We start from the raw sequence: 26,849 nt of genomic DNA, 5'->3' as shown, positions 1-26,849 counted from the left end.
ACACCACAAAATCACAAGTGAATCTTATAATAAACATGCCGTTATTGCTTAAAAATTTACACGATTAACATAAGACAGATATTCACACAGTGAGCCCTTGAATTGATACTTCGAGCTCAGGACTATCATCTTCTAACCAAGGAATTTTAATATCGCTCCTATCCGCTTCTTTCATTAACTCTTTCCTTTCATGTAATTAGCATTAAAATAATCAATTTTTTCAATTTTTTTATGAAAATGCAAAAAAAATGTGCTCCCACTGGAATCAGATTAAATAGGTTGATCAATATATTCGAATTTACAACCGCTGCTGTATATTTATTAGCAAAATCCATGAGAGTATGTGCATATTTTCCAATCTAGAGATTTTTGATCAACAGTTTGAAAATCTAGAAAATTGCGATGGTAGGTAAATAAGATAAAATATGTGTTGCATCCAGTATCGGCCTTGTGGAGGGACAAGGTTAAGTTACTGCCCAGAACGCCAGCCCAGGAAGAGCGACACTTTCCTGGTTGGTAGTTTTTCTTGGGTGCAGAGAGGCAGTGATAAAAAATTTCGCCCAAGACGCGCTACTTGCTGAGACTGGCCCTGGTTGCATCCTCACTGAAGGTGAATCAGATTGCTCAAACTTCCTAAATTTGGTTCTATTTTTAACTCCAAATTTAGTTGCGAAATCTATTAGCGTAAATACATATTTTGACTAATTAGAAATGCTTAATCAATAACTCGGAATACCTATAAAATTCTAATTTTGGGCAACTAACGAAAAAAGATTTTACTCCGCCACTGGACACGCATCAAATAGTTAAATATTTTATGAAATAAGTCGAAACATTTTTTTATTAACGCATTTTAATCTTTTAATAATTTCAGGATATACATAAAATAAATAATCGAAAATACTCCTTTATTTCAATAAAACCTCATCCATCAGTAAAATATTTTACATTTACAATATGTTTTATTCTGCAGTACAGATTTAAAAATTTAAAATCATTTTGCCCCTGAAGTGCTTTATTTCACTAAAACAATTCCCTAAATGTATACGCATTCGATTTTTATTTATCACACAATCCAACAGAAGGCAAAAAAAATTACACATTGTTACCCTATTGCGTTCCCCATTTTTGTTGCATTTATAAAGCCCCTTTTATTTACATGAATTTTTCAGTATAAATTTTATTTGTTTTCTGAACGTTGGTAATAAAATGGTCATTTGTCCATTGGAGAAGTGTAAATATTTGTTTCAATGTTGGAAAATCGCCATCAGGGAGGTAGGTATAGCTAATTTATTTCGAGTTAATGGAGTCATCGAATTACAATGAAAGAGCATCTTCAGTAAGCTATTGAGGGATAATGTTTGGTCGTTGGCCTGAAATATGGCAAAAATAATTCACGCATAAAGTGTTACAAAAAGAGGATTGAACTGGTCATTTGTATCCATCTACTGCATGGTGATTCGACCGTATATGTAAACGTCTAAAAAAGGCCCCGAGCCTCAATCGCATAAATCAGACCGATAGAAATTTCTCTCAAAATTCGTCGCAGCCATTTTTCATCGGAGGTGTAATATATGAAACCCTTTAGGGCGATATTTGCGAAATTTCACCAACACGACAGGCGCGGCAATTAACAAATTGAAATCTAAAGATGTTAATTATGACGAAAGTATCTCGGAGAAAAGTCGTTCCATTGAAAGTTAAACAAAAGGATATATTGGAAACTTAAAACCTTCCAAAAGAACTTTATTGGATTCGTCGCGCTCAGTTGCTCAACTTAATTAAACTAGGGAAAGAATCGAATTTCTTCGACAGGAAGTTAGCACAATGGACTATAATCCAATGAGAAGTTTATTTTCGCATTTTATTCTCTCCGATGTGAAATGAAAAATTAATGTTCCCTCCATTCTCGAGAGACAAAAGATGGGACTGCCTTTTTAAAGCCGAGACAAGAAATTACTCAGTTTTGCCTTCTAAGACTAATTTTCTTTTAGGTATCTTTAATAGAGTTAACTGGGAAATTAGGTCAAATGTCAGGGTGTTAGAATTTTAAATTATATTAAGTCGTTTGCCTTTGAACATAATATTTCCCATTTATGAAATTTTTCGCATAAATATGGAATTTAACAAATTTTATAAGGTTTGTTCATGTCTATTTTATTCAAATATATTCAACTTGCATATATGTTTTTTTCTATTTAATACGATTTTATAGATAGCAATTTTCTGATTTCTTTTCAGACCCTCAAAATTCCTTTAAAAAGATACCTCAGAAATTCTATTAAAAATTCGCAGGAGATATTTTTAAATTCGAAGAAAATATGTGCAATTCTTGGAAATTCTAAGATGTCCCTTGCGCCCCATTTTAGAAGAAATTCATAACATTCTCAGAAACTCCTGACGTATTTGAGAAAATCGTTATACGATTCTTGTTGAGTTTTAAATCTTGTTCTTCACGCAATACTACGGCAATTTAAACTCACCAAAATTTAGCAATTTTTGAGCGTTCTTTTTAGTGTCTTCCCTCGTAAGAAATCGAGAGGATAACATCTTTAGCTATAGCTATATGTCACCTTGCCAGAATGACAAATCGCCCACTTCCCATCTTAGCATGATCACCTAATTTTGCTCAATCAAAATCCCAAACCGGTCTACGACTCATTAAACCCCGGAACCGCTTTCATTGAGCCGACACGGGCACGTCACACATAATAATTAAACCGTTGCTGTCTGTCCTCTCTGTCTCTGTTATCTGGGCAACAATAAAGTTATTACGTTGATTAAAAGGGCCGCCTTTGCGCCCCCCCTTCTCCCACCCATACCCCTGGCAGATATTCGGGCTAATTGTTGCTCTGGGAATTATAGGAGTTTATGTACATCTCTGGTAGTGCAGATTTATTTTTGAGTTTAATCTCTAGTAATGAATTGTATGGTTTTAATGCATATCTACAAAAATCGGTTGGAGACTTATGTGATACGCAAGACGGGTACCTGGCCCAAAGAACTAATATTCGAGCAAAGTACTACTTGATCCTCAAAACTAGCTTTCAAGTAAAATTACATTATCGTTTATTGATACTTCTGTTACTTTTTTTGAAGTGGCTTTGAGAAAGTAATTTCCCAAATTTTAAAGTATAAATTTTCCACTAAAAACCCTCGAAAATGTAAAATTTCCATTTTCCAGCCTCGACCTGTTTGTTTTCGATAGAGAGAGGTTAATATTCAAATCTCTTTATATTTGAAAGTTACGCTTCCGCTACGCTGCAACGTTCGACTTTCATGTGCCTGCTCGCCTCGGAGTTTACTTGCTAATAATTGCATTCACAGAAGATATTTTACAAAAGACTGGGATATCTCGCCATATTGGTTTTCGCAGCAATCGAGAGAAAATTTGATTGACGAAGCAGCACTAAATCTTTCACTCCTTTAAACTCGTTTTTTTCGTTCACCCCATTAAAGCGCAACACCACAACAACCACAACAAAAAGCGAGCTGCAAGCTGACATATTTGCGGTAGATGCGCAAAGTTTCCCTCAGAATGGGTAATACACCGCATGCATAATTTAATTTGGTGATGGCGGCACAGTCTAGTTATTATTTACTTTAGGCCTGGGGCCGTTTGAGTGATTTATAGGAGGAGCGCTACTTAACTTAGTAACCGGGAGCATTAAGAGGTGCGAAGTTCAACGGGGATTCTTCTAGGGACCCCACTCTATTTCTCACCTAATCAGAGAGTTGTTTCAGGAGATTTGCTTTTTTTCGACCAAAGGTCAGCTTCTTCCAGGATTCCTCATATCTTCTTTTTTATTTCTTTGGAAGTAATTTATGGTACTTGCTAAAGTTGTTTGCAGCATAACAAAAAGGAAATTCTGTTCTCATGAAACTGTAACATAAAGTGATCTAGGGCAGAAGTTTTACAGCCCTGCAGCCTAATAACAAGCATTGTCTACTTTACGTCCGAGCCGCAGTTCTGCATCGAACCGCCCCCTCTAAACAAATTAAAACATCCCTTAAACTTTTGCGGAACAATCGTAAAAGTCATTACTCCAACGACCTCGGGAATTAAGCACATATTTTGTAGCTCCGTTTGTAGCGTCTCGTTCCACCGAATAATTGCTATGTGGGTTATATTGTGATTAAGGCTGCCAGTCTTTAATTAAGACGGTGCCATACTTGTAGCCGGAATGCTGTTACCGCCACTATCACAGCATTGTTTCTCGTATAAATTCGAGTCGGTATCGCTCGAAGGTATAGGGTTTAACCCGGTTTTATTTTGGGTATTGTGCTGCTTTTACCTGCACTCTTGTGGGATACGTTTCCAAATTACCCAAGCATAACAGTTGAGCTCTCGCTTTAATACTCTGAAAGTTCGTATTTTGCTTATATTTCATGAAACGTAAAACTTTGTATCTATCCAAATGGCATCAAAATTTTATTGTGTAAATTATTCTAAAAGCATGTTTGTTTTATTAAATTAGCATAACTGTTTGTTTCAGTAAAACCCCTTTCGGTGAAGTTGATGGACGACAACAAGCCACTTTCCGCGGGTCAAACTTACGAATTGTCATGCCAAGTGATTGGGTCAAGACCTGAGCCCACTATAACGTGGTGGAAAGGGAGCACTTTGATGAAAAACACCAGGCAAACTGTAAGTATTATCCATTAATCTCCGTAAAGCAAACCCGCCCTGTTTATACAACAACTTTCCAGCAATGTTTCATTTTGCCCTGGTTATACATATTCTGAGCCTGGTACTTATTGAAAAACTTCAATTGGTTAAATGTTTCTTACTGGTGGTCCAGGTAATATTATTATTTTATATCTAACAAGAGGAAATATATTAATTTTAAACAGCAGCATAATCGCGAAGCTGGAAATTTTTGTCTGAGATATAAATATTGCGGGTCTGGTGCAGAGATGAGTGGTTTGTTTGCAAGATTGTTTGTGAGCAAATTTATTGTCATTTTAAAAGATTTTATAGATATTTTCATAAATTGATAATCTGCCTCTTGTGACGACACACATGAAAATATGCTCCCAAAAGAGCTGGTCGTGTCCCGCTGTTATTAAAACATGAGAAAATCATTAAGATGTAGAGCAGCGTCGGCATAAAAATGCTTTTAGGGTGTAATTAATAAACATAATGAGTAAGCATTTAACTTGACACTAACAAATTGGAGAACACATTATACAGAGGCGAAGAGGGCCAATCCCCAGTATTTTTCGTCCACCGAGAGAAAATGCGTAAAAATACAGCCAGGACAAATTTACCCATTTCTGGGGTTAGAGTTCAAGTTAATGGTGAATTGAGTAAAACTAAAATAACCGTAATAAAACCTACTTGCTTTGCCGAGCAGAAATGGAAATTTCTAAAAGGAATTGCGTTATATAGAAATTGTACACATTTATATTAATAAATCGAGTGAAAAATTTTTCAATTTTCTCATACATTGCCTTTATTCCCGGAATCTCTAGAACTATAATATGCTCTTCGTTTCAGGGTTGTGCGTGGCGACACAGAGAAAAATCTTCCACGTTTATGTTGAATTTTAATATATTCGAGAAGATAGGAATTCGCTTTAAATTGTCTCTGAAAAATCAATTTCATATTGTACCCCTGCAGCTCTATAAACTCCGGACTAAACCTGAAATTTCTGGCGCCTATGTTCCATATCGGCGGAAAACGGAAAACTGCGAAATGACTAGTTCACTTTGTGCTGGCAGTAATAATGGAAAAATGATAATCTTTCATGATGGCCGAGTTTCAAACAATAGCGGCCCGCTTACCTGGTTTCGGGTTTAACTTTGCAACGAACGACGACAAACGTTAATAAAATTGTGAAAGTTTTCAATTAAAACGGTGTATTTCCAGTAAATACACGCAACCTCGGTCGTTTAATATTGCGGGGTTGTTTATGTGTGTATATATAATTGATTTAATTATATAAATTAGTTTTATTTAAAATCATTCTCTCTATTTATTTCTGTATATGGGACGTTTGTTTTACATAGCCATCGAAAATAGACATTTCATCATTTTGATGAGAAGATTTTTATTGCGAAGGAGCGCATTTTAAAGCTATACGAAGAACTTAAAATGATAAAGATCTAATATAGAAGATTGCCTTCACCGGTAAATCTTGAACAAGTCGATATTAAATATGATCGTGAAAATGACTCTCCCCTTTCACGTAATTAGGGTGCAGTAAATCTTGAACGACCGTTTAATATGGTGGTAATTTAATTTAGTGCCGATAAACATCAACCATAAACAACTTTAATGTCCCCACAATGTTGTCCCGTTGTCGTTGTTTTGTATGTCCCCTTTTTATTATGGTTGTAGAGGACGTTCCGTTCAACTTTAATGGACTTCGACAAAAAAACTCAATATTTGTACAAGAGAGATGAGTAAAAATACAAAACTGAATTACAAAATTCATTTGTAGTGATCCCGGAAGGTAATTCGCCGGTCGGAAACGGCTGGAAAAAACCCATTAAGGTCCCGTTAGGCTTGAACTTTGTCCGGGGCAACTCGATTTCAATATAAATGAAATAAACCCGAGAAAGTAAGCCCGGATTATTCCATTGGAAAAATACGGGATTGGGCCACACAACGTCGGGTCTATTATGTTTCCTGTACGTTCTTAAGGCCGGATGTATACTTATGTTTCCCTTTTCTAAATCAATTGCGGTTTTATTAGATTTTTTTTGCTCTTTTTGGGGGAGGACCCAGACAAAAAAAATAGTTATTTGATGTGATTCCGGCTAACAACGTTGTTTAATGGAAAATGCGAGAATATTCGCCTCATTATCTGGTGGAGGCAAAAAATCGGCTCAGACACGTATCTCGTAAAATTTAACGATAGTCGGTTTGAGCTGAAAAGAGAGATATGAAATTTCGATCTTGTTAAAAAAGATTTACTTACTCACTATTGGGTAAATTTAAAGAGTAAATGAAATTTGTACATACCTATAGGTATTACACATTCGGTAGCGTTATCTACTTAGTTGAAATTTATTTCGTAATCAAGAAATGGAGCAAATACTTTTTAACAGACTATTTCCCATAATAAAAAAATAATGTATAAACTTGATGAAGAAAAATAAGAAATAAACCAATTAGGAACATCCTAAAGTGAGAAAAAACCACGCCTCTATGCGATGCGACTCAGGCGAGAAGGGGTGGAGCTTGCGGTGAGCGACCAATCGGTAGTAATTACACTCCTTTAATTGCATTACGCTTAACCATTGTGAGGTGAGGCCTATTAGAAATTTGAGGCAGTTGATTTTAATTAGTTAAAAGTCAAATTGTCTCTTTTTCCAACTTGCGTAATGCAATTTATAATTGAGGAACGAAGAATGTTTTTTTTTAAGTTTTCTCAGCAGACATGAAGTGAATAGTCGCAAACGAATCAGTAAAATACTGCCAGGCAACTGAGCGGAAGCCACCTCTCTATGGGGTATTGCTTAGTAGATAAAGAGCGGAGCTGACGATGAGCGACCAATCAATGGAAGTCAAGCCCCCTTACTAACGTTACGCTTACCTACCATGAGGTGTGGCTCGTTAATAACTTGTCTTCGTTGATTTTGATTGTGCAAGAGATGCGAATGCAGAAAAGCAATTATTTGCCTCTATTATAGTTTTGTCATCAAGAGAAATTATTTTTTTCATTTTCCTGTACCGGTATGAATTTAATACTCACGATTAACTCAGAAAAATGCAACGCAAATTAGCCGATGCCATGCTTTATTAGATAAAAATTAGACATTGGAAAGGGCTGATTTAACTCGAAAAATTGCTTGTAGTGGAGGGGGCAAATTTTTTATTGCTTGTCTTGAATCAGTTTTGCCAAAAATTTATGTGGGGAAACCATCAGACGCTCGTTAAATGTCGATTGCAAAAAATCGACGGCTGCAACAAGCTTTGATCGTATTTTTCACTTTTTTGCGCCATCACATAAGAGGAAAATCCGACGTTTCTGCTGATGTAACTGTTATTATAGCCAGAGGGACGCGAAACGAGACCAATCAAATTATATTCCGGGCCGCGTTGCCGCTTTTGCTTGTAGCAAATGCGTTACGACAACTTTTATTTGTTCGACAAATTTCTTCGTTCCAATTATGAGTGTGCTGTTAACTTTAATGGAAAGAATTTCGGCCGTTTTCACGGTTCCGACGAAATTTTATGTAGTTTTACAAGTTAGGTTTATGGGACGGACGCCTTTCATGTTGACGCTCCGCTGATATTATTGATAATAAAATTTCGCATTTGTCGTTTTGATGAAAATTTATTGCCTCCTCATCGGTTGCGCTAATGGGCAAGTAACTTTTCAAGTGGAAAAATTTCATATAACTCCGAACATTTTAACGAGCAATTTATTAAAAACATAAAAAAACACGAAATTATTTTGGGATATGAGAACACTGGAATTGAGGCTCTCAATACAGCAACTTTCAGCTCACGACCGACTAAAATGGCTATAAAATGCGTTAAAGGATGATAAAAGTGAGTCGGTCCCTTGGACTGTAAAATTCCAAATATGTGTGTCTAGGGGTGTACCCGTAACTTCCATCTTATTATTATTTATTAGAAGACCATTTCAGAAATTTTACGACTCGCTTTACGACTTTCCTGTATGGTTAATATCGTGGTAACATGGTAAAGAATATCGGTACTGAATTATTTTCATAAAAAACTTTTTCAATTGATATGAAATGTTCTTAAAGAGCGCATTCTGCCCCTTTTAGCAAATACCGATACGTTACGGTGGTAAGCTTATTACGGAATCGGGGAACGGTTAACATCAAGAAATAAATATATTTATTGATTTTTATTAATTCCTAGATATATAGCGCTACTTAAATGCATTTCCAACCCTCTCATTAATATTGTGAACCAGGTACTCTCGGTAGACCGGGGAAGTTAAAGTGCTCGAAACGGACCAAGTAAGAACATGTCATCCTCGAAGCCACACCTTATAAGAAACACTACAGAGGATGCATACTACAGAGGCGTGGCTTCTGACCAGCGTTCTTTTGTTAGAGAAATAAGATACGTTTTACCCCATCTCTAACTATCTACGCCTCCTACGCGGCCTTATCTTACTTATCCTGAGTGTGACATTATCAAATAGGAGAATCGTAGTAAAACAACAAATAAAAACATTTCGAAAAGATTTAAAATCTTCAAAATCGTTTAGTTCACAAACAAAGTTTTCCACTATATACTGAACCAATTCACGTAGTTGAGACACGTCCCGAATTTCGATGGGGACGTTATAAAAGGCAACTGTCGACTATTCGAAGATGTAAACGGGCGTTTTGTTGCATTTTAAAGTGCGATGCAGATGCCCCCAAATACCGGATATAGGCGATGAGTTCCGTGAATATAAAAAGTACATTGTTGTATTCAATCCATCCGGCGGGAACGTCATAAAACGTTAACGTTAATTTACGACTCTCCGCGTATCTGTCTAGGGCAATTTGGGGCAAAACACGACACTATTTTTTAGCTAATAAATTTAAAATTCGGCCATAAAGATAAATTCCCCGAGGCGCTTTATGAGCTCTATCTGTGAATACCAAACATTCGGAGCTACTAAGAGAAAACATATTTCTGGCCCCGAAAAACAGGCCGGTTGTTATATTTAGCAAGAATGCTCGTATGTGTTATGCAGATTTTATTGAAGACGTTTTTCTTCGGGGACCCTTTCAAATCAGATACAAAAAGACAAGAATTTCAGAAGTCGAAATCACGTACTCGTATGCGAAAACCTAGTCTACCTTTACGCTCTTTTTCCGGGAAAATATGATATGTTGAAATATACTGAAAGTACGTGACCTAGTTAATTCCTTGGTACAACAGCGGCATTTTTCATCTGACAACGCACCGTGAACTGGGCCATATTTCTCGACAAGCACGACGAAATATGTATATTGTTCGAGAAATCCCTTGGTATTGGACTAGAAAACATAAAGCTATTTTCGTTTATTCAAAAATTGAGAGTAAGTAGAAATTAAACGATTTCCCGTTCTATTTTCAAAATGTTTAACTTATCACAGCAAGCCCCGCCCCTCTTATATCTTAAGACACGCCTTAATGCACAGAAGCAATGCACTTTGGAGGTGGGACCTTAATGATTGGTCATAAACAGAATTTCTTAGTACATTCTTTAATATATAATTTTATTACATTATATTATTTATAATTACATTTCCGCATTTTGAGCCTTTTCTCTCCAAAGAGCTAATTTTCCAATACCTTTTAATGCGACACGAAATTAAATAGCTGTCCCGTTGGTAATAAATATATCGCATATAAAATTAAACTGATTTAAAATAAATAACAGCAATAGGACTCGGCGAAATAAATTCCGCCAATCGATCGCAGAGATTTTCGCATATCAAATTAATAGGTACTGCACACTAAACTACTTTTCGTGTTATTAAAGCTATTAATGAAAACCTGGGCAATTTCAAAACTAAATATAACGTTCGGCGATTTTCGAAATTAAATTTTATCGATTACTTGGGTGAGTAGAGTAAATAATAATTTTTCTGTTTCGAAGACTGATTTAAAAAATAATAAATTAATTATTTAGTTAAGATGTTTAAAAATTGTTTGCAATTTTAATTGTACACAATTTTTATGGGTATATAACTTGCAGCTTAAAATAATCAATTTTCAACCCTTTCATTGATTCTGTGGACCGGGTACTCAACTCGAAAAACTGCCTAAAAACTAAACAAATCTGAAATTCATGCCATGCGCTTCTTGCCGCTTAACGGCATTTAATTGGTAGTTTGTTGATAAAATAAAATTTGCCAAATTTATTAGATTTGACTGAAAGGGTTTAGTCATAATTTGTAGTTTTCGAAAATCACAATTTTTCGAAATTGAGCTGACTTTATTTAAGTCACCTTGTATATTGAAAGCTCGCATATTGCAGTAATTGCAATGTAATATATTTCTTATGTGCAAAAGTCTTCCAGTTTTTTCTTATTTAGAATTATATTCGACACTAACATAATGAAGCTCTAAAATACATAAGCAATTTCAAACTTGCATTAAATTAAACTAATTAGGTAGAAGCTTCGGGGAAGATAAAAGCTCCACCCCAACAAAATATAACTCAGCACATTAATTCACGTTCCCACTTCAGCTTTATAATATTTTACAGTTTACGCCGCAAAGTCCCTAAGCATATTGTCCTGCATGAATTTTAATATCGCGGGGTCAAACAATGGGCCGGCTGTATATTCTTCTAAATAAATTGCACTTCTGCGGGTGCAAATTCTTCGGTTCACAGGAAATTTTTGCTAGTTGCGCATACATTAAATAAATTTTAGCGCAAACCCGAATCGTGGTCGTTGTTGTTGTTATGCAGACGAGCCTTTAAATAAGGGTGAAAACCCGGGACTTGTTTTCCTTTCTGAGCGAAATTCGATAGAAGTGTAGTACGCAGAATGACCGCATACATAAATCTTGGAAAAACGCCACCCTGCCACTGCAGACTATTGCAATTTGCTGTGATGTATGGATGCAATATCCCTAGTCTTATCAATAGAACCTTTTATTACGTGTTAATAAAATTCGAGAGGGCTTCTCTTCATTTATTTGTTCCTTTCAGGCCACTGCTGATGGGAACATCACCACCAGCGTCCTCACTTTCATCCCGACTGTGGAAGATGCGGGGAAATACCTGTCCTGTCGTGGACAACAACCTTTGATCCCAGACAGTGGCATGGAACAAGGCTGGAAGCTAGACATCCACCGTAAGAAATCAAAAATACCTATACATTGGGTGACTTTGTAATTATTTCAAAATAAGGGCAGTAGCTTTATAAACTCACCATCCTTAATTAGGGCTAGTGGCAAAGTACGCCACTGTCCCTAATTGAACCAAAGTAAGTTCATTACCGTTTTTCGACATTGACGGGAGCATTGGGTAAAAATTAACCAAAAGGTCACAGTAAGAAGTTATTTATAAATTAATTAAGCTTGTCACCTAATTCTCCAACTCGCACTCGCTTTCAATTGTACTCTTTGGAGGAGAAATGGGGGCAATTAAAGAAAGCCGTCGGCTCTAATTTACGGAAAGTTGGGTAAACAAAAATCCGCTGAAAAATCAATTAGGAACAAAGCCGGAAAAAAGAACGGCTTCGAATGTACAGACGACCGATAAATTGTTAGTTCGTTCAGGCGAAAAGCCGTAGTGGGAGTGTCGATGTCGATTTTGTAGATATTTTCAGTTTAGAAATCGTTCTTGCCAGAGGCGGATCGAGTTGAAGCACATTTGGCCTTTAGGTATAACGTAACATATGAAAGGAGTTGAGGAAAAATCTAGCAGAAATTTCTAAGCTCTAAAATGGATTTTGTATCAAGAATAATCGTACACCGGCAGTACACCAAGTAGCATGCTTTTGCTTTATAAGAGCGGCAGCAGTATTTATTTATAAAATAGCTCAAAATATAAACATGCTACAAGTCAGTTATATAACACGATTTGACTCAGTCATATAAAGACACTCCAGTTACTTACAATCTTCTTTATGCAAAACTTTTTTAATGTTAATTAAATTAAATTAAATTTAAGTGAATTAATTAGTCAAAGTTTCTGAAGTTGTAAGTCTAACAAATCATTAATCTTATTAAAGAATAATTTAAAATTAAAGTTTTGCTACCCATCGAACAAATTTAGAACTTTAGAAAATAATGTGCATCAAAATATGATTCAGTTATGAGTTTGAAAATCAAACTGATCATAATTTGAATTTATGAATCTTTTCCAAAGAATTTGGGTGGAAAGAGAGAACAGGCAGAATTAAAACTTAGCCCGTCTGAAATGTATTTAGAACCCATCAGAAATTGATTTGGAAACCCCGAGAAATAGATGTCCTGTTTTAGTTAAACTGAATTATTTATGGCTGGTTTAAATTTATAATTTTGTTTCGGGGTTTATGCTCTGGAAAACATATAGGAAGGAAGGTTGAAAGGAAGCGTCGCAGTGAAACTTAAACGCATTTTAAACCCATTAGAAGTAGATTTCCTGCTTTAGATTTAGAAACTACAAATCTTATCTTGCATTTCGTCGTTTGCCTTTTACATTATGGTAATAGGGCGAGTACGATTCTGTCTCGTCCAAGTCTGTCTTTGCCAAAATAAATTGTCCATTGAAGAACTGAAGTGGCAACAAATATCTTCCTGTTTTGAAATAAATACGTTCCTGTTTGGAAAAAAACAATAACGTGCCAAAGACATTTGCATAAACAAAATAGGGCGAAACATAACGAATGAGAAAAACTGCGAAAATCCTCTTTCTAAGCGAGAGAGGGTTATGTGTCGCGACGTTTATGAATAAACGCATTAGGGACTTTTTTACACCCCGTCGTAAACAAATTGCAAACATTCCTCGAATAGGACCGTTTCGAAGTTAAATGGAAACGAAAATTCTACGAGCCCGGAATATTTATTAAGGTCAAGCCCTGTACATACCCCTGTTTAAGCATAGCAATACTTGTAGGATGCAAATCAAGAGCCGTTGCAGGTCGCGATATGTTCTTGAAGTGCCATAATTAACGGCTCAGATGCAGCCAGGACTAAGTTATGGGCTTAACAAGAGATAGGGTGTAATTTAGCGTCGGCCGAGGCCCAAATGTGGACCATATTATCCGGAACTTATTACTGCGCCGGAGTTGCAAATTTCATTTGCTTTGTACCCGGAATTTTGCTTAATTGCATCAGGTTACCGGCGACGGGAAAGACGGACTTTAAATTAGTTGGAATTTGCCCTTAGTTAAAAGGCCGCGCGACTGCTGACCAATCAAGTCTAATTTTAGAACATTTTTAGTTTGCACTCACTTGAGCTCAGATAAATTAGTTATGTATATAAAAAAACCTTTATTTCCATGGAAAAAGCTATTTATCATTTTGCCCTTCGGTCCTCGTGACTATGCTTACATCTACACGTAAATGGTCATTCGTAGAATGCGAAGAGAAAAAAGTTTTCGTGTGGAAATGTAGAGTGGCTAAAGGGAAAAAAATGCGATTGGCTTGTAACGCAAAAAGGGTTCAGAATGATCCAGTTGTAACCATTATCTTACCATTTCGCCTAAACTTGTAAAAATCTTTTTGTTCAAATAGTAATTGGTTGCATAAATTGTATAGCGAGTTATCGACACCAGCTATTGAGTGACAGGGGAAACTAAAGCGCGCTAGCGTCATCTATTGAAATGCGCTTCTAACTAACTCTCCCGCAGTATTGCTTCTGAGGCTTTACGAACAATGTTTAAGTTCTTTGACTGCATTTTAATTATCGAATTCAGGTAATATTCGTTAATTAACAATGTAAAAACAACTGTCCGATATTTAAAATAGAAATAAATATCCCTTCAGCTAGACGTACTAAACGCAATTAAGAACTAAAAAACAATTTGAAAAATTTTGAAGTAAATAATTTGGGAAAACTGTCGGATTCCAAATCATTGTGACTCACCAGTGAGTTACTACAGAACTGTGGTATTGAACGCTGTATAAGCAGGCCTACGTAATATTACTCTGAATCGAGGCTCACCTCTAAATACGCCACTGGGCTTATTGGTTTTCGGGCACATCTTTGAGGTTGTATCAACTGGAATATTCGTGTTGAGGTGTAATTTGTGAAATGTGTTTAGCTCTGTTCAAAAAGCTCGTCTTCTGCTTAATGATTATATCCCTGCAGTCCGAGTTAAGTTCTTCCCGTTTGAGGGCAAGTTGAACTCTCGTGGTAGCGGGGGATGCAACGATGTGGAATATTTGGGTTGTATCCTTGCCCTTTTCCTTATTGTTCTTGCCTCAGCTGTTGTTTCCTGCCTATGTACATATTAGGAGCTTCAGTTCGGTCCAATCTTGGTCTTTTTTTCGTTAGGTGGGGTTGTAGGAGTATTAGGAGTAGAATCCAACTTTTCCTAATTTTGGGTGTTCGAAAGTCATCAAAGGAGGTCTGAATTCTTGCAAACTCCAGGGGTACATCCTTTTTTTCAAAGTATCCCTGTACTTATCGCTAAATCGACGAAATGTTTACAAATTCTTAGAGTTCTTTTGTAGTTTTGCGGACGCAAAGCGATAAAAAGTTTTGATACACTCCCTCGAAATACGTCTTATTTACACCGGAGTTGTTACAAGACACGTCAAGGAAATTATCCTTTTTGCTTTAATTATTTAATTCGGAACCATTCATTAATTTCTTTACAGATTGATTTTAATTCTAGTGTAAAATCGATCTGCAGTTGTAGGGAGTTTGAAAACTCCTTCCCTATATCAATCTGACTAAGCTGGCCCAGCAATGTAAACTCCAGTAATTTGGTTTTTCCTAAATCTAGGGATTATTTCACGTTTCAAGGCCAGTTTTTACCCTGTAAGCTCACACCCACGTCCCATGTTCAGTTTTTTTTTGTGTTGTTTAACCACCCTTTAACACTGCGAAAATCCCAGCAAAGAAAACAGCCACGCCTCTGCCCAAATTTATTAATTATATTTGCCCAAAGGGGACCCTTAATCTGTCCCGCAGTTTAGCTTCTCTTTATCCCGTGGCGTGGTAAATATTTTGCGGAATAAAGGGCCCTGGTTCTTTTAAAAACACGTTAAGTGTTCCCCTGAAGAGGACCCTCTTTAATTATTAATGACTCAAGACGGAGTCTCTCAAAATCGTGATTATTTTCTAGTTATGATTGGTTTAACGATCTTCTTGTACTCCAATGTATGCCAAGTTCCTTTTCACGATGCCCTCCTTGGGCTACTAACTCTTAGCAGTTTCTTATTAAGCTAATATCATGCATGTTACATGAGCCCCGGCAGGGCACACAAAATCTAACTTTATTGCATTAGTTCGAAAAGGTCGTCTGCAACTAAACGGACGTTTCATACAGTAACTTTTGATAACTTTTACACGGACCGTAAACACGTTAAGTGGCTTTTCCTTTGTACCGAAAAAGTTTGGAGTTTTACGGTTGTTGTTATACGCCCTTCATCTTTTACGGGGATAGAAATTAAAATGTGGCCAGCTAGAATTCTTAACGGACCTCTTGGAAATTCTAAACTGAATATTTGATACTCGCCAGGTCAAGTGCTAAATTTCGTCTATGTTGCTTTCAGATGTGCCATTAGTGTCTCTCGAGCTGGGGAGCACGTTGAATGGGAGCACCATTAAAGAAGGGGTGGATGTTTACTTCGAGTGCAACATCAAGTCCAATCCGTGGGTGTATAAAGTCAGCTGGAGGCACAATGTGAGTAACGAATTTGTAATTCAATCCTCTCCTTGCGAGAATTAATTTGAGGAGTGCACACTTTAAGGGTGAATGGATCAAAGTATTGGCAACTTTATCTACAAGATCATTTCCAAGGAAGCTTGCCCCTGACCTTTCGTCGCTTCTATGAAAACTATCCTCTTGATAACGTTGATCAGACTTTGATCTTTCGGCGCTTAAAGTGCCAGTTTCAGGAAAATTTATAGAAAAGTTATGGGTGGGTTTACGTACCACCGCTAGTAATATGCAAACAGGTCTAATATGTACTGTTTTGACGAATTAAAAAAATACTTCCCAAATCTCCTCATGGGACGCCAGTGATTTGTCCAATTCTACTTCAGAAAGTTCCTCCCTTTAACGAAGTGGAAAAATTTGATTTAATGGAACTCACAAGCAGATCTACACCCCCGCACAAAAACAAGGCCGTAACATGATTTTTTGATTCTCAAGATAAAAAAAAAATTAATATTGATTTTTTGGAAAAAACCGTTACAGATTGATCTTGATCAAATAGAGTGATTATACACAAATGCAATAGTAAACAAGCTCAACCCCCTCATCTCTTTAAACCCAAGTTTCCAACTTTATTATTTACACATTAAGTTTCCGAAGTGAACTGACTGGCAAACTTCTAAAAGGCGTCCGAGGATCAGTTTTGGAACTCCCGAAATGGCACATAACAGTTTGTTGACGAAGTTTGGATGTGTTGGCAAATTTGAACATGTTAGTGCGATATGATTTCCCCTTGAGCGCAAATGCGCTTTTTCAAACAGTTTTCATGTTTGTTTTGCAGGGCCAACAGCTGTATAATAACGCTCAAGCCGGCACGATTGTTAGCAATCAGAGTCTTGTCCTGCAATCAATTACAACTGCCAGGTCTGGACATTACACCTGTGTCGGACACAATCAAGAAGGAGATGGCGAGAGCAATCCCGTGTTATTGGATGTCAAGTGTGAGTTTATTAGTCTTAAGTAGTTTGAATTACTACTGAGTTTCAAATCCATCATTGTGCAAAATGTGACTGAAAGTTAGTAGGGATTGAATTGCACACTATTCTATGTTAAAACTAACTGAGAATAATATTTACCCCTTACTAAAGGGCTAGGACGATTGCCCTCGTTAATATTTCGGTGGCAATTCTTCAGAAAATAGGAAAAAAGTAGAAAACGAGAATAAACGGTAATTTAAAATGCGTGAGAGATTAATATTTAAAACGTTGTAAAATCTGAAAATTCAATGAAGAAAAAAGTAAAGGAAATTCTAAAAGATAATCTAAGGGTTCACCCTCCACTTCCAAGGACTACTCTATGCTGCTTAATTATTATTAATATCTGCGGGTACGGGTTTATAAATGAGGTCCTTACAGGGGGATTATAAATAATAATCTAATGTGTATAGATCTGGTAAGCGTGCCGGCTAACATAGGTATGTCTTATTTCATCCCGACCAACGCATGTCAAACATGTTCATTGTGACTGAACTTGTCTAAGTTGGTAAACTTGCACTCAGCTGTAAATATCACGTTGGAAAGAGAATGGCGGATATTGCCCCAACAGTACCAAGATATTGGTAACTGGGGCGGGATGGTGATTTGAATTTTAAACACAATCCACATCCGTGTGGATGCTGCATAATACATATGCTGTGCTATTATCTTTTATTCTATTGCATCATTTCCGAATCAGAACGCTTAGTGAAGGTGCTCCTAATGGATGAAGTGATATAAAGATGATGTCTAGGGGCACTTCATCATTAAAAACCGCCTTTGTACCATGCTTCCCGGCCAGAGGCCGATTATCCGAGACGACCTTAGAACTAACTTAATATGCACCGAAATGGGCAGATCCTCATTGCCAAGAGCTAACTTAATTTCAGTCAAAGCTTTCACGTCTTTCAGTTCTGCATTCTACTTTGAAAGCGCTCTCCATGGACGATAAAAATAAAGCTTCCATGACCCTTTGTAATGCGGAATTACGGTTTTTCGCTCTTTAGTGTCGACATGGTATTAAATGTGATCGCGACCCTTTTTTCGCTCTCCCCGCGTGTTAATAGAATACGTCGGTAATTAAATTAAATTAAATTAAACTCCACAAAGCCAAAAATGCAATTTCGATGGGAAAATGCAATTTCGTTTGACCAATCATGTAAATGTGCTCCTTCTTTGAACTGGCCCTCTAATTTGAGCCGAAGCGAATTGTTTCACTGTATTGCCAATATGGTCGTTAGGCACTTCATAAAGGCCTCATTTTCGGGCAACAGATTTAATTAATTTTCAATTAGTTTTTAGTTGTTGCCAGCCCAGCCAGAACAATGCGTAGGAATTAGGGCATTCGATTCGAGGGTCTTCAAAATTCGATTGCCTTGTCACGTAAAATAGATTAAAAACCGTTATATTTTAGTTATTGGAAGCTTCAGCGGGAAATTTCGCTTCGGGGGTTGCGATTTATCGCTTAATTTCTGCAAACTCCTGGGATCCACTTAAATCGTTTGCGCAGCTCTGATTGATTACCTCGAGGGCCGCGTTGTTTCAGTTTGTTTTTGTGTATTTCCGCGGGAGAACCAAATAATGTCAAGTCCAAAAATCTCCCAAGAAATATTTCAAACCAGACGCAGATATGAATAGAAATTTTTGATCTATTAGTTCGCTCCCAGTTTCAGCGAATGTACGTTTTTGCCCCGCTTTTATATCGAGCAGGGATCATTAATCACCGATATGTAGATGTGCTATTTTCCATTCATTCCTTGTCCGTGATTGCGATCTGACATGATGAGCGCAGCCGGTAAAAAATATTGTCATATTTTATTGCCTAACGCGCAATCAATTATGTTAAGAACTTTGAATGCAGAGCCGTGAAAAATGAGCCCTCTTTTGTAGTTTCTCTATCTAAATCTCATCGCAGTTTCTCATGCCGTGTCAGTCCGCAAAAGTTCCGTCACAACGCAATCGAGGCCTGAATCCGAATATTTTAGACTAGTAATATCAATCTTGAAGTCTCTATGATAGAAGCAAATTAGGCCTTTAATAGATTCAAAAGCTTAGCACGCCCCTGATTTTAGTCAAACGAAGATGGTAATTTGCTGTCAGTTGAAATACTTGATCCGCGCGAAAACTTAGCGGCGTAGCATGCTTTCGTTTTCAGTCAGGCACTTTTCTCAAGATAGAGCGAAAATATATACAGCGATGGAGTGAGATAGAAATATTGATTGAGACAAAGCGCATGTCATGCTCGTCTCGAAGAGCTTGTGACGTTGCCAATGTGTACATAAAATGACTTATTAAAGGTTCCTGTATTCGAAGATGTGAATTAGCAGAGTTGGATAGTAGAGCAGCCGATTTTTTTCACTTTTCGTGTGGACGATATTTCAGTTAAAAAAAGAGATTTATAATCTACACGACTTTGGAGATAATAATAATCCAATTTTTGCTCGTTACTGAAACTTAATAATATAGCTGCAGAGACATTGAAACCCGTCCTCTTATATCCGACAGAAGTTCGTTATATTCAGGTTTTCTTGAATTTTATGGTATTTATGCCATTTCTATTATACATATTCTTATCGTTTAACGGTAAACCAGTTTCTGCGCTCAAGTTCGCAATTCAGCCTTATGATGATTTTCAAAAACTACTTATACCAGGTGTATTTTTAAAAACTTGCCGCCCTCCAGATTTCTAAAAGTGTAAACTAAAGATAAAAGTGCTGAAATACATCGATCTTAGAATGAAGAGGAAGACGAAGAATGAAAAAAGTTCTCACCCCCGATCGACAATATCACAGAGATGACAACCCCTTCGTTTTTATAAATAGAGAACATAGGCCAAGTAACACATCATTTTAAAAATCTTCAAATTTTCTAAATAACCGTGTAAAAATATATATTTTTTTTATTCGAATGTTTTCATGGTTCTTGATTTTTCAAGAGATCTTTGAGATGCATTCCATTATTCTTCATATAATAATACAAGCTGTCTTCATGCTCTCGTCATACTTCTTCAAACATCTGTTGGGGAATATTACGACAAAATTCTTCAATTCTTCAACGTAATACTTGCAGATCCTATACAGGAATCGCACACCACGCTTTTAAGGTATTCCCAAAGAAAGAAGTTGAGAGGTGTAAGGTCGGGAGATCTAGCTGGCCAATCAACGGTACCTCTTCTGTTGATCAGGATCTATCAGGAAAATTATTGTCAAAAAACTGTCGAGCGGACAAAACATAATGTGGAAAGGCATCATCTTGTTGGGAACCTAATAAATCCCTATCCATCGTTGGGTGTCCGTTCTTCTGATAATTTCACGAAAAATCAAAATAAGCTAACAAATCACTTTCACAATTCAACTCGAGTATTTATAAAAAAGTTTTGTAAGAAACTAAAAAGCCCTATAAGTGATCCTCGATTGTTTGTTATTATTGCAAAACTGTTTTATAAAGAAATTATGCTTTTGCGACTCGTATGAGGCAAGAAATTGATGGTTGTAAGTCCTGTCTTTGAAAGTTGGAAACATAAAAAGAATTTTCCGAATTGTCTCGTGCCAGAATATCCAGGCGGCGCCACCGGTGCCATGGGAATCAACCGTTTCCTGCCGCGATGTCATGTCGTGTGACGGGGTTTCTAATTTGTTTTTCGCTGATATGCATTATTTATGTCTTTTTTGATATTCAAATTGGAGCACAAATCGTGTCGGCAATGACAGCACGCGGTGATGTAATATATGTGCCCGAACTTTCCTCGTACAAGTTTTTCTTCCCGATCGTAAATAATGAGCGAAGCACCTCGGAAAGACGCACCTTCGTGCCGTGTGGATATACTCGTCAATAATCATGCCGTGCGGTTATAGTCGTCAATATTTGAATAAGCGAAGTAAAAGGTTAATCGACGGGTGGGGGAAGGGGGTGTTGGGGGCTGCCGAATGCACATCAAAGATAACGGGGTAAATAGGACGATACGAGGAGCCCCTGGGGGCTGATTACAATGCGCGCTACCCTAGTGTCAATCAATCATACAGCTGTGTAACCGATTTAGGTGGGAACTTCCGTCTGCTTGTGGAAATTTTCCAAAAAATATATTTTAAGCGAATTGATTTGAAGTGGAGAAATATGCATCAAGAGAAATTTCTATTTGATATGATAAAAAATAGGAGAATTGGAGCAAAACGAATCGCAAAGTGTTGGTTGAAATATGATTTGATGATACAAAAACCGACATGAATGCTCAACCCAATTTATAAAGCAGTATAGGGAGCTCTGCAGGATCTTCCGAAGGCCCGAAAGGAGTCTGACATAATCTAAGCAAGTGTGGCAGTTACTTTTAGGGCACAAAAACGCCTGTTTTGAAGACCGACAGTGAATTTCGAGGATCCATAATTGAAAAATGCTCACATGTCCCATAGATATCTCGGAAACTAAATATTATTTTAAGATCAAGTTGCGAGCCTTCTCCCTCCACGACTTCATGCGTTATTCCAGCTCTGCGGTTAATTAACTCGAGCATCCCTAATACTGCTTTCGAACCTATTAGATCTCATCAGTTCGGTTCATCTCGAGTTGCGATGTTGGGCCTGCAGGAAAATATCCTATCAGTGCTATCTGCCGTGTCCTTTTCGCTGCATCTAGGCCAAATCTTCGAGTGCAACCAGCAGAACTTAGCAAATAGTCATATTAAAGCTGGAATAACACATAAAATCGAAATAGGTCTTAACCTTCTCGGACTATTTCTGCTACAATTTGCGTTCATCTTCTCACTTCCCCATTTAGGCTTACACTGTCTTGCACTTTACGACCCCTGGTGCTAATAACGTCCTCAATTTTCATACGAAATACAAATAAAGGTGTGAAATCCCATTGTGCTTCTTATGATTTGGTATCTCCCCGCATCCACTCAAACCTTCACGATACTAAAATCGATTTCCAATATACAGATATTCCAGTGTGCAGGCCAGGACAGCAGAAAATATTCGGGGCCGCGAAGCAGGAAACCGTACGGATTCCCTGCGAAGTCGAAGCCAACCCCTCTGATGTTGAATTCACTTGGAAGTTCAATAATTCAGCCGATGCCTACGAGATCTCTTCTGAGCACATCTACACTGAGAACACGAGGAGTGTTGCCAAATTTGTGCCTATCACTGAACAGGACTATGGTACCCTACTCTGTTGGGGCAGAAACGAAATTGGGTTGCAGAAGGAACCTTGTGTATTCTATATTACTCCTGCAGGTACCTTACTGAGAGCCGAACTCAGAAGATTGAGTGTGGGAACGGACTCAAATGGGAACAGTAAAATCTTCACTCAATCCGAACTCAACCTTCTGACTCTAACCATTAGAGGCTAAATTCATTCACTAGTTAATTTATCTCCCTTCTTAGGCAAACCAGACTCCCTCTCGAATTGCTCAATCTCCAACCAAACTTCCGACTCAATCTACATAGAGTGTTCAGAGGGATTCGACGGGGGCCTCCCTCAAATCTTCGTGGTCGAAGTATATGAAACACAACATAAAAAAATGGTAGGAAATTCCACCTCCAAAGTGCCCACCTTCACTGTAACTGGCCTGGAGAGCGGAATGGAGTTCGATATCGCCCTCTTTGGGGTGAACAAAAAGGGGCGCAGCCCCGTGACGCACCTATCCGCTTACACACTCAAGGGGGCAGAAAAGCACACCGGTAAGCTCAACTTTTGTGCATTCCTAACCGTAAAGAATAACTTGATAAGTTACGATGGAAGAACTGGCTTGGTCACCTTTATCTATTTTCTTCATGATATTCACGTCGCTGTGAGTCCTTTTCATGATATGGACTTCTTCAGCAACAACAGACAATTCTCCTGAAGATTCTCGCCCCATTGGGGCTTCCTTTGGCTTACCTACCAAAACACGTACCAGTGAAGTGTGTTCGTGTTCCTCCATGTTGATGAAGTAGTCAGCTGCGCTATCGGCCACATCTCTAGACTGATTCAAAAGGCATTTGATCACAAATTCAAGAAGCCGGTTCCGAAAATCATCTTGAACTTTAGGTTTCACACCAAAGTCGATGGTAGTCTGGGTCTGCTGGTTTGCAATTTCATCCTGCGATACTTCGCAGCGGTTTAGTGGTTGGTGGTTGGCTACAGATTTCTTTCTGTCATCCCTCGAGCCTCTGAGGCTAGACGATAACACCATTTTTTCAATGTAAATTCTCAATTATGCTTGATAGATATGTCTTTGTCATTTTAGTGGTAGTTAGAATTAAGAGGAAATTCACCAGATTTCCTTGTTTGTAGCGCAAAAACCGACTCCTCCAGAAAACTGCACCATAATCAACCAGCAGTCGTACTTAATCCGGTTAAGATGTCAGGTGAACTTTAATCAACGTTTCAATTCGGACAACGTGTATCTTCTGCAAATCTATGATGCTAATACCAGGATCTTGGTGGGTACTGCCACCTCTCAGAACCCAGAGGATATTAGTTTTTCAGATCTACCTCCAGGACACAACGATTTGTTGTTGTTCGTTAGAACCATAGGGGAGAATTCCTTGACCAGTGAAGCCTCCATTATTTATGCCCCTGCATATAGAATGATCAATAACAAGGGTAAGAAGAGGGGATAAAGAGGTGATGGTGCTTTGGCATTGATGTTTTAACACGTTGAAATATAAAACTTTTAATGTCCCTAGATCTGGCTGCTCTGGGTGTGGGTTATCATTATGTAATTTATTTTACTACCATTTAACCGAAACCGCGTCTCTTGTAATTTTTTGGATCGCTCTGTACCTAAATACATATAAGGTAAATTTACATGGTCCTTCAGTAGTACTAATAACATTAGCTTCTCAGAATATCACAGTTCTTAATCATTCTTAACTTTCAGCCGCAACCCCCGTACTCCTGCAAATCACCCCTTTACTGGGAGCTCTAATTGGGGTGGTAGCAGCCCTTATCTTGGTGGCAATCATCATAGTGGTAGTTATACGGCTACGAGGGGGTGGAGACAGAGATGACAAGGACTATGATGATGGAGGTCTTTCTTCTTCTGGCCGCAGGTGTGTTGCAGGCAACAACAGCGACAAAGCTAGCATCGAGCCTTTAAACAAAGACATGAACGACAGTGTTGACAGTCTGGAAGAAAAGAACCCGGATATTATCCCTCAAAATAACGCAGATGATGAGTATCAAGATGAAGAACGAGCTTTCGAACGCCTCAACAACGCCCCTTCAGTCCGAGTCTACAGCCGACTGCACAACCCCAACAGCCAAACCAACAATGGAATAAACTATGGCAAACCTGTAAGTACCCCACTGATCATTTTACTAACCCCCACAGCTTCCGACTAACCCGCACTTTCAGACCCAAACATCCACAGAACTAACCTATGCCGAACTCTCTATCTCCACCCAACAGATGGCGCCGCACGTGGTCTACAACCCTCATCCACCCTCGATAGCCCTAAATATGGTGAGGAGACAAGAACCTATAGTGTACGCGCAATTGGACATGAAGAGGATACCCCCACCGGGGATGGGAATGCCTCATCCGGGGGGATTCCAGACTTTGCACCATCCCCATTTGCCGGCCTACATAACGAGGCCCATAAGGGATGATCAGATGCTGCAGGATGGGTCGATCAGTTCCGAAACGCCACTTTTGGGACCTGGAAATGTAAGTTGGATTCCGCAGATAGGTTAGATGGGAATTAGTCGAGTTGGGAGAGGGTTGAATTTGCTTTTGATTATGAGGGATCGCGGGCAGGGGTGCGTTTGAAGGGTTTGAAAAATTAGGATACTGGGAGGCAAACTAGGAGCGGGTTTCTGGGGAGTCTAATGTCGTAAGATTTCTTTTATTTTTATCTGTGACGATGAAGTTCTTTTTATACCCTCCAAAGCTGAAACGATGTTTTTTATGTTAAAAGAAGTTTTCGAGAATGTTCTAGAAATTTTGAAGCTTCGACAGTACATGCTACGCCACTGCACGGCTAATTTTTTTCAAAATAACAGCCCTTTGCATACATGGAGCTTTATTTTTTTACATGTTTTTATATTCTTTAGGCGTTACCATCTCTTAAGGACATAGGCGGCTCGCGAACGTCGTCGGTAACGTCGACGTTGCCGCGTCCAGTGACGGCGACCCGATTTTGACCTACTTAATTATTAAATAATTATAATAATTATTCGTCCGAAGAAGAACTGGTATACTTGTAAGTTAATTAAATGTACATTATTTGTTAAACTTAAGTAGATTTATATATTGGTTGTTTTTGCGGGAATTTCTCCATGTAATTAGATATTTAATTATACGTATAAAATATAACTTTTGTCAATGGCACTGGGACTAGTGGAAGGAAGATGTTTAATCACGTGAAAAATTAATTATCTGCCCTCCAGAGGAAGTTTCTCAAGTGTGCATTAATGTGAATTAAAAACAGCGTTCTCATTAAAAAATCCGAATTTCCACTACCGAGAGAATTCGCCTGTAAATACGAACTTTTATAGCTGTGAAAGTTTTCAATTATAAACCCTAAAAATGACATAAAAATACATATTTTTATGATACGATCAAACGATGGTTTTTAATCAAAATTGTTACGATATACTGCCTAATAATGATATATTTTACGACGCTCACAAAGTAAAAATTTTATGACAGAAAATGTTTTCTGGAGTTTGTTGCGCTCTGATTATTTAGGTTTAAGTTTTGTTGTGTGATAATATTCTCTTGTAAATATGTGCAGATAGGTGGTTATGTTAAGAGGGCTTGAAAAATCGCCAGAGAGATCAATCAAGGGATTTCAAAATGTAGTTTTTTAAAATACAAACGTGTATGGTTTTATTCAAAAAGTTGTATTATTTTTTTATTTAAAAAAATGTGTTTGGAAATCCACCAGTCAACGCTAAGATTTGATTTCGTCAAATTGTAAGAAACTACATAATTTTACCGTCCATTTATTTTTAACAAAATACATTCTTTCAAGTATTGTTTAGAGTTCTTTTTTTTATGTACGTGCTCAAACACGAAATTTATTATAGTACACATTTAGCCTTTTTTTCAAAAGAAGACCCCGTTTTGTAATTAGCATAATAAAATGTAAAAATCAACGGAAAACTATTTTATAAATGTATAATAGAATACGTAATAAATTGCTATAATTAACAAACAATAATTATATAAAGTTTTTACATGTACCTCATTCAGATTTTTAAGACGTTTTTATTGTACTAATCGCCGATGTAAATAATGTAAATTGTCGCTGGTAACCCACTCTTCCACATACGTTTTTTTAAAGCTTATTATTCCATAGTTGAACAAATCAAACGTAGTCGATGTCTCGTATATTCCCGTTAATGTATGGACAATAATCGTTAGGTTTCTTTTCGTACCTACAACTCTGGCAGCCATATTTCATTTATTAGTTTATCCATGCAAAATTACTAATACCAAACCTTCCACCTATGGTTTTTATATTATAAATGTTTTAAATCATCGCCGATATACGTATATGTTACATTCAACTTTGTCTAAATAAATTTATTGAAAAGTACCTCTGTGTTTGCTGGTTTATGCCCAGGGGCCTATTTAGCTCTACATGCGCCACT

At 37.5% G+C, this 26,849-nt stretch overlaps 1 protein-coding gene across 3 annotated transcripts in view; it reads left to right on the top strand.

The window, feature by feature from the left end:
- Positions 1-26,104, top strand: part of side-VIII (sidestep VIII) — a 137,805-nt gene extending 111,701 nt beyond the window's left edge. The window contains exons 6-15 of one of the 3 annotated variants that reach the window (XM_066406895.1): positions 4,497-4,648; positions 11,631-11,775; positions 16,133-16,263; positions 17,078-17,237; positions 22,205-22,498; positions 22,649-22,945; positions 23,541-23,852; positions 24,130-24,545; positions 24,661-24,918; positions 25,305-26,104. In XM_066406895.1, coding sequence (XP_066262992.1) covers positions 4,497-4,648; positions 11,631-11,775; positions 16,133-16,263; positions 17,078-17,237; positions 22,205-22,498; positions 22,649-22,945; positions 23,541-23,852; positions 24,130-24,545; positions 24,661-24,918; positions 25,305-25,394 — 2,255 coding nt within the window. In that variant the 3' untranslated portion in view covers positions 25,395-26,104. Of the gene's footprint in view, positions 1-4,496; positions 4,649-11,630; positions 11,776-16,132; positions 16,264-17,077; positions 17,238-22,204; positions 22,499-22,648; positions 22,946-23,540; positions 23,853-24,129; positions 24,546-24,606; positions 24,919-25,304 lie in introns of all 3 variants that reach the window. The other 2 variants (XM_066406894.1, XM_066406896.1) reach the window with 2 other exon arrangements.
- The last annotated feature ends 745 nt before the right edge of the window (positions 26,105-26,849 follow it).

This window comes from Euwallacea similis, chromosome 3 (genome assembly GCF_039881205.1).
Source record: "Euwallacea similis isolate ESF13 chromosome 3, ESF131.1, whole genome shotgun sequence".
In the NCBI taxonomy this organism is placed as follows: domain Eukaryota; kingdom Metazoa; phylum Arthropoda; class Insecta; order Coleoptera; family Curculionidae; genus Euwallacea; species Euwallacea similis.
This window is presented reverse-complemented; position numbering and strand designations above follow the sequence as displayed.